This window comes from Suncus etruscus, chromosome 9, assembly GCF_024139225.1.
Source record: "Suncus etruscus isolate mSunEtr1 chromosome 9, mSunEtr1.pri.cur, whole genome shotgun sequence".
In the NCBI taxonomy this organism is placed as follows: Eukaryota; Metazoa; Chordata; class Mammalia; order Eulipotyphla; family Soricidae; genus Suncus; species Suncus etruscus.
This window is the reverse complement of record NC_064856.1, coordinates 56,047,567-56,056,032: the sequence shown is the minus strand read 5'-3', so window position 1 is coordinate 56,056,032 and position 8,466 is coordinate 56,047,567. Positions and strand designations below refer to the sequence as shown.

At 34.2% G+C, this 8,466-nt stretch overlaps 1 protein-coding gene across 1 annotated transcript; it reads right to left on the bottom strand.

Annotated features, from left to right (window-relative positions):
- Nucleotides 1–7,515: 7,515 nt before the first annotated feature.
- LOC126018509 (olfactory receptor 2AG1-like) lies at nt 7,516–8,466 on the bottom strand. The gene has a single exon (XM_049780640.1). The coding sequence runs from the start codon at nt 8,464–8,466 to the stop codon at nt 7,516–7,518; it is 951 nt and encodes a 316-aa protein (XP_049636597.1).

Genomic DNA, 8,466 nt, shown 5'->3' with positions numbered 1-8,466 from the left:
TCTTTGTGAAAGTGAGGGTATTTTAAAATATGCTATTAATTTTAGTAAAATGAAAAGATGACTTCTTGAAAATATTTCTTATTTCTATCTCAGTTCATTTATTTCATCTTATTTTCTAATCTCTTATGGTATATATCCATTAAATTTACTATTAAAAGTAAAGATATATTGATATACCTAGGATGTAAAGAGAAAATAGAAAGAAGAGGGGGGAAATTACAGGAAATGAAGGATGGAGCATAGAAGAAGTGCTAGAAAGCAGTTGAAAGAAAGGAAAAAATGATATCAAAAGGGAGGAAGAGATTATGGGAAACAGAGGCAGACAGAATAAATAAGTTAAGAGAGTCCCTATTCTTCCAGTCCGCATGATCTAACAGAAAAATAAGGAAGTATACAACTGAACTTTATAAATGTAATTTAAATTAGTTACATTTATTTATAAGATTCCAAATAAATAAAATATTCTTATTTACAAGAATATTTATTACAAAACATATTTCTTTGATCTTTGAATTTCTTCATCAAATATATTTCAAACAAATACCATATAATCCAAAGGCAGTTATAGGGATGAAAATACAAATTTTCACATGGAAATTCTAACATGGCTTTGAATTTAATGAGTTAAGTTTAAAAAGATCAAATGAAAAAGATAACAAACATCTAAAAGAAGGTGTAACAAGAAAATACTATATGTAAGATTTAAATGTAAGAAAAGAGTTTAGATTGAAAAATGCTTTGACTATAAAATGAAATAATTTGTCTGTCATGTAATTCTGAAAATGTTGGTGATTAGAGAATCTCTTACATTCCTAATGATATCTATTAAGGATCTATTCCCTAGTGATGTAAAATAAAACAAAGTTTTTGTCTTTTTTTATAGGGCTAAGCTACTGTTTTAGTCTTAATAGTGAATTATATTATAGACAGGAATTTTTCTTAATGAATTGGGGGAAGGCTAAAGCTCCCTTGCAACTCCTAAGAATATTCCAAAGGGGTCACAGGTAAAACAAAATGAATAAATGAGGGCCTATGGCAGAAGACTAAAGGCTAATTAGTTGAACAGTAGTGGGTAGTGATACAAAAAGGAAACAAAAAACACCGTCAGAAATATGTTAAAAAAAAGAAATATGTTAAAAACAATGCTGTGAACTATTATTTTGCATCTCATGAGTCATAATGCTTTCTAGACTGATTGTTAAATATAGGAATAATGGTAAGTTAGTGAATCTCGAAATATTCACTTAACAAATCCCACGTGAGTATTGAGCCCAATAAAAAATGATAGGTTAACTTTATGTAATTATGTTTGAAATATCAAACCTATATGTCACAATATTACCTGTAACAGCATAAACTGAATGTTGTCTTAATATATCTCTATTACCTTTTGTGGAAAAAATCTCAACCACTGTTGTCCCTCAAGAAATATTATTGTCAGTAAGTTAATAAATTTGGATTCAGGGGAGAGATATTGTCTGGAGAAAAGATTCATAAGCTTATAAAAATGAATTCAAGTTTAATAGAACTAAAGAAATGTGCCAAATATTTTAACCAGAAAACTAAAGTACATGTATTGTGGACCTTATCGGGTCACATTAAAATGCAGGTGCCAGCTTGTTTCTACTAAAGACCTCAGGGTAGCAACAATGAGGGTAATAGATACAGTTTGTAAAACATTTCAAGTGTATTCCTAATGATCTAGGATGTTGGGAAAAGATATGAGCAAAGAATTCAAGACATAGCTTGGAATTACCAACATTTTAAGGAGGCTGAAGAGTAGTAAATCAAACCTGTAACATCAAGAATTAGACAAATGGAAGAAGCTGAATAGTTTGTTAAGGGTGGTGAAAGGCATGACCTACTAAGGATTTCTCAAATATATCTGCTGTTGAAATTGTATCAGTTAATTTGGTCAATAGTTAGCTTCAAAAAATTAAGAGCATACAGAAATTATAGGAGAATACAGAATCACATAGTTATTGAATTTTAAAAGCATACATAATAAAACCTCAGGAGATAATTATTATAGTGAACTGAAGGAAAATTAGTAGAGCAGAGCAGAGTAGAGTAGTGTAGAGTAGAGTAGAGTAGAGTAGAGTAGAGTAGAGTAGAGTAGAGTAGAGTAGAGTAGAGTAGAGTAGAGTAGAGTAGAGTAGAGTAGAGTAGAGTAGAGTAGAGTAGAGTAGAGCAGAGCAGAGCAGAGTAGAGTGGTTAAACAGTAGGAAGAAAAGAGAAAGTGTATCGATTTTCTTCTGCTTCTTTAAGAAAAGCTTTTCAATCCCAAATGTAATAAACTTATTCCTTGTTGAAGCCAGATCCATACCACCGCTGTAGGACATTTGCCTTGCACACAGCCAACCCTAGAAAAACCCTGTTCTATCCCCGGCATTTTATATGGTCCCCTGAACCTGCCAGAAGCAATTTCTGAGCACAGAGCCAGAGTAACTCCTGAGTGCTGCTGCATGTGGCTCAACAAGCCCCCGCCCCAATATTACTTGTTACTTCCTATTCTGAGATTTTCCTTTAAATAAGATCACAAACATTTTTGCTCTAACCTAGATACTTAGCACATATTTTTTCCTGTGAGGGGCCAGGTACTGAAATAAATATTTTATGCATTGTAACCCCATTATCAACTCTATTATGTTAGTGGATAAACTGTTAAAATCACAAATAAATGTGGGGTTTTTTTTTTTGTTTGTTTGTTTTGGTTTTGTTTTGTTTTGTTTTGTTTTGGTTTGGTTTGGTTTTTGGGCCACACCCGGCGTTGCTCAGGGGTTACTCCTGGCTGTCTGCTCAGAAATAGCTCCTGGCAAGCACGGGGGACCATATGGGACACCAGGATTCGAATCAACCACCTTTAGTCCTGGATCGGCTGCTTGCAAGGCCAACGCCGCTGTGCTATCTCTTCGGGCCCAAATAAATGTGTTTTAATAAAACGTTTTGTAAAAAAAAAAAAAAAAAAGAGAGAGATCATGCCTTGAGTTGGAGAATGTAACTTAGTGGTAGAAGTCACACCAGGAGTGTGTGAGATTCAAGATTTATCGACCAGCACCATAAGACATCAAGAACAATAATTTCCAAATGTAATTTTCTACACATAAGTTTGTTTTCTTTGTTTTGTGGCGACACCCGAACTGTGTTCAGGGGTTACTCCTGGCTTTACACTCAGTAACTACTACTGGCTTTACTAGGGGTATCATTGGTTTCCAGAAATTAAATCCTGGTCTGCCATGGTCAAGGCAAGCATTCTTCCCACTGTACTATCACGCCAGCCTCGTAAATTTAATTTTCATTTAGATTTCTTTTCTTTTTCTCTTAGATATTCTTTGGAGGATGAAGTGACACATTTGTGGATACAGGATGCTCTGTTTTCTACAGCCTTGAAGACTGTCAGTATATCTATACACATTTTAAAGATTTAAAACATCTTTTTACAGGACCAGAGAAATAGTATAATAGGTAAAATGTTTGCCTGCAGCCAACCAGTGTCAAATCCACAGCATCCCTATAGTTTCCTGAGCCCCAGTCAGGGGTGATCCTGGAGTGCAGAGCCTAGAGCAATTCCTGAGCACAGCCATGTGTGACTCCAACTGTCAACAGTCGAAGTCTTTTATAATAGGCTTACTGGTTTAGATGATGCATATCATTTCTACTTGATTCTACTTGTAGTTTACAAGTTAATTGTATGACCCCACATAGATGTTGGAGAAAAGACATAAGTATGGAGTAGGAGTTCTGACAGAATTATTCTTTTAATCATTACATATTTACATCTAAAATTTCTAGGTGAATTAATATATGTAAGTTAATGTGATACTTTCATCTAAATATATTGGCATTTATTTATCTCCAATTATTTCTCATGTTGCCATAATATCTACTAAATTTTAATATTAGTTGTCTCATACTCCAATTATTATACCTCTTTTGCCATGTTTAATTATTATAACATTATATTGTAGAATATAACCATTATTTTTATTTTTCTGGGTCATACCTGTCAGTGCTCAGGGATTACTGTTGGCTCTGAGCTCAAGGATCATTCCTGGAGACCAGGTGGAATATATGGCATACTGGAGACCAAACCTGGGTCAACCACATGCAATTACCTGCTATACTATTTCTCTAGCCCTAGCCATCAATTTGCCAATATTTTAACTTTTCCTGGTAATATTTTCTATTTCTCAAAATCCCTTTCTAAAGGTTATTAGTATTACATTGAGTTTATGAATTACTTATAACATTAACATATTTAAATAAAACATTGTCTTTTCACCTGGAAATATGACATCTATTGTTTTCAGTGACATGTACATGAACTAACACAAACATGTATTTTCACAATGTCATAAATATTGGTGTCTTATATTCATAGATTTCATGGAAAGGAAAGTATAAAACCAAGATTTTATTTTGGGAGGTGAAGACAGAATTTAATAAAAACTAACACAAATAAATAAAGAAGTCTCACATAATTTTTTTTTTTTTTTTTTTGGAGTCCTGGGCCCAATGTCTCATGGGGTCATTTTTTTTTTTTATTTCTTTTTTTTTTTAACACCACCCATCACCAGTGCAACATTCCCATCACCAATGTCCCAAGTCTCCCTTCTCCCCACCCGACCCCCGCCTGTACTCTAAACAGGTTCTCAATTTCCCTCATACATTCTCATTATTAGGACAGTTCAAAATGTAGTTATTTATCCAACTAACTAAACTCATCACTCTTTGTGATGAGCTTCCTGAGGTGAGCTGGAACTTCCAGCTCTTTTCTCTTTTGTGTCTAAAAGTTATTATTGCAAGAATGTCTTTCATTTTTCTTAAAACCCATAAATGTGTGAGACCATTTTGCGTTTTTCTCTCTCTCTCTGACTTATTTCACTCAGCATAATAGATTCCGTGTACATCCATGTATAGGAAAATTTCATGACTTCATCTCTCCTGACAGCTGCATAATATTCCATTGTGTATATGTACCACAGTTTCTTTAGCCATTCGTCTGTTGAAGGGCATCTTGGTTGTTTCCAGAGTCTTGCTATGGTAAATAGGTCTCACATAATTTTAATGTAGACCAGTAAAACAGTGTCTTTTGTAATTTACTTTTGTTTTGGTTATGTGCCATTTTTATTGGAAGGTTGTATTTTTAATTTCAAATTTGAATGATAAGAAGTAAGTAGTAAGCAAATAGTAGATGTAATTAAATATCAGATGCTTAGAATAGTTACTGATCAGTCTGAAAGTGAACTAATTTTGAACTTTCTGGTGGGCAGTTAGAGAGTCAGTGAGATTTAGCTTAGTAAGGAGTACAGTCTCAAATATAGTAAATAAATAAATAAAGTAAATAAAGTTAGAGAACAGCAGGATATATGCATCATTGTTGAAACATAGCATGGCCTTACTAATCTTTACATTTGTAAGGATTATTCTGTATATAAGAGAGAAAAAGACTGTAGTAGGGCTAGAATGAACAGTTAAGTACTTATTAAGAAGCTAGCAGAGAGCATGAAAAATAAGATTGAAAAAATAAAATAAAGAAAAATAAGATTGAGATACTTGAGGGGAGACCAAGAGAAGTACACACATTTGGAATAGTAGATAAAACAAATAGAATTTACTTGAAGAAGTAAAGCAAAAAAAGCAAAAGGTGTTCATATATGATTAATGAAGGGCAGGTAGCAGAAAGTGGATTAGGCACAGTATCTAAGTGATGATCTAATCTCCAGAGTTTTAAACAAACAACTTTTCAGCCTTTTTATTACACTCAGTATCACTATCCCTACTCCTCCAGTTATGTATGCCATATCTAATGAGTAAAAACAAGCAAACAAACAAAATAAACAAAGAAATTATGTTAGGTAGCTGCAAACATGGGGGACATAGTTCTGCACCTTTTAGCAGAACTTTCAGTGCCATGTGTATTAGGATTCCTGTTAACTCTGCAGGACTGTATTACTATTCTCTCCCTAACTTGACTTTTCTGGATACTGCCCATACTTAAGAGTACACAATTAAAGGACTTATTCCAACAATTACATATGTAAGTGGTGATAACATTATTTTTTTTGATGTAGGAAGAACAGATTGGCAGAACTTATTATTTTTGGATTAGATTTGAAATTCCTATTTGGACTGGCAAGTATGCAACTTGCTATGTTAGTCTGTGGTTTATGAAAGTAGGAACAAATATATTTAGGATTACAAAGTAGGTACATGATATTTAAACCAATGCTCCTAGATTAAATGATCAGAAAAACAGTATTTAAAAGAAAAGAAAATTCATATTAGTAACATCCAAATTTAGAAAAATAAAGGTGTTTACTAAGAAATTATGAGAACAAGAGAAATTTAAATGATAAAGAAGAAAAACCTAGAGTAAGTGGTGTCTGGAAAAGAAGCTAAGAGTTTTGAGATGAAGAGAATGGTCAACTGTACAAATATTACTGACAGGTCAAAAGATGAGAAGATACATATGACCACATTATTTGCTGCATCAATAGTGACTGAAAAAAGCAGATACCTTGAAATAGATATATTTGATTTCTAAATTTTTATACATTTATGTTAACATTTTAATAATTGTATTTGTTATTTTTATTATAATTCTATTTTATTTTTATTTTATAGACTGATGTAAAGATGGAATAGAAAATAATCAAAGGAATAAGAATAGACCAAGCTACAAAATGTTTGTGGTCTGAAAAGAAAAATGTGTCACAAATGATAGGGAATGGTGGAATCAGAAAAGATTTTCATGGTGAGATGATGAGAGAACTTTAATATCAAGCTACCAAACAAAACCATTTTCAAAGTTATTTATTTAATAATTAAGATTTATTATACACTTATTATTTAGTATTTATAAGAACAAGAACTATTTCAGTGCATTACATTGATATTTACTATTTTAATATTTACAATGATAAAGTAGACCTTACTCTAATATGATAATTTGAAGTTCATAGATGTGCAAAATTTTGAAGAGGAAGTAACATGCATCAAGATATATCAAATATAAAATTTAATATTCTGACAATTGACCTCAGGTTCTTAATCACTATGCTGCTGCTACATAACTCTGGATAGAAACCACTGTATCAAATTATTAGGTCAAGAAAGATTTTAGATATGCACATATCAACACACAAAAAAGTACACAACCTTATTAATGAAGTAAAATATATCAAGATATATATAGAATAACTTCTATTGTTCTTATTTAATTTTTCAAATGAATTAATTTTAGACTTCAAGACAAACCATTGCTGTTTAAATAGACACCTTGCAGGCAGGCCTTGCTGCTTACCTCATTTAACAAGGAAAAGATTTTAAATGTAATATGTCTCAAACACTACAAAATACCTTATGTAAAGAGAAGTTAAAGGGAATTTGACAAACTACAGTTATGAAATTTTCTATTGAGTGATATTTTACACTAAGAGTTTGAGCCCATGAGTTTTTGCTCCTTGAAAAAAGCATTAGGAACAGGTTTGAAACTTTGATCAACGTGAGCCCTTAGTCATTTGTTTGTGATGACAACATATATTTTGCCAGGACTCTTCTCAAGGCCCCCATGACCTCTTTATTCCTCAAGCTATAAATGAGTGGGTTTAGAGACGGGGTGACAATTGTGTAGAAAACCGAGATAATGTTGTCCTGCTTAGTGCTATGCAGAGAGCTGGGCAGCACATACATGAATGTGGCAGCTCCATAGAACATACCAACCACTGTCAGGTGAGAAGAGCAAGTAAGAAGGGCTTTCTGCCTCCCCTCATTAGAAGGCATTCGGAGCACAGTAAATAAGATTAGAGTATAGGAGGCAAGGATAGCAGCAAGAGGGGGCAAGAGGAAGGTCACACCCATGACATATACCAGGAGTTCATATCTGGATGTATCTGCACAGGCCAATTTCAGCAGAGGTGGGATCTCACAGAGCAGGTGGCTGATCTTACGGGACTTGCAGAATGGGTAGTGCATAGTATACAGGGTATATACAAAGGCACTGAGGCTCGCCAGCATCCATGATATAGCCACCATAAGCCAGCAGATCTTTGGCCTCATGAGGACCATGTAGTTCAGAGGATGACAAATGGCCACATACCTGTCATAGGCCATGAAGGCCAGGAGGAGGTCCTCTGCACCTCCCAAAGTCAAAGCCAAAAACATCTGAAAGGCACAGCCCACAAAGGAGATGGTGTTTTCACCTCGCAGAAAATCCACAAGTGCCTTGGGAGTGACCACAGATGTGAACAGGAGGTCCATGAGTGAGAGCTGCCCAAGCAGAAGGTACATGGGCACATGGAGCCGGGGATCCATTGTGATGACCAGGAGTAGCAGGCTGTTGCTGGTCAGGGCCAACATATACAGGGCAGTGAAAGTGGCACAGAGCAGTTCAGGAAATCTGCTATCATTCAGAATTCCCATCAAGATGAAGTCACTTCCCAGAGTAGAATTCCAGGGTTCCAT

Bases quoted from the DNA above. Each gene is read 5' to 3' on its own strand.
- LOC126018509 (XM_049780640.1), bottom strand. From the start codon at position 8,466: ATGGAACCCTGGAATTCTACTCTGGGAAGTGACTTCATCTTGATGGGA.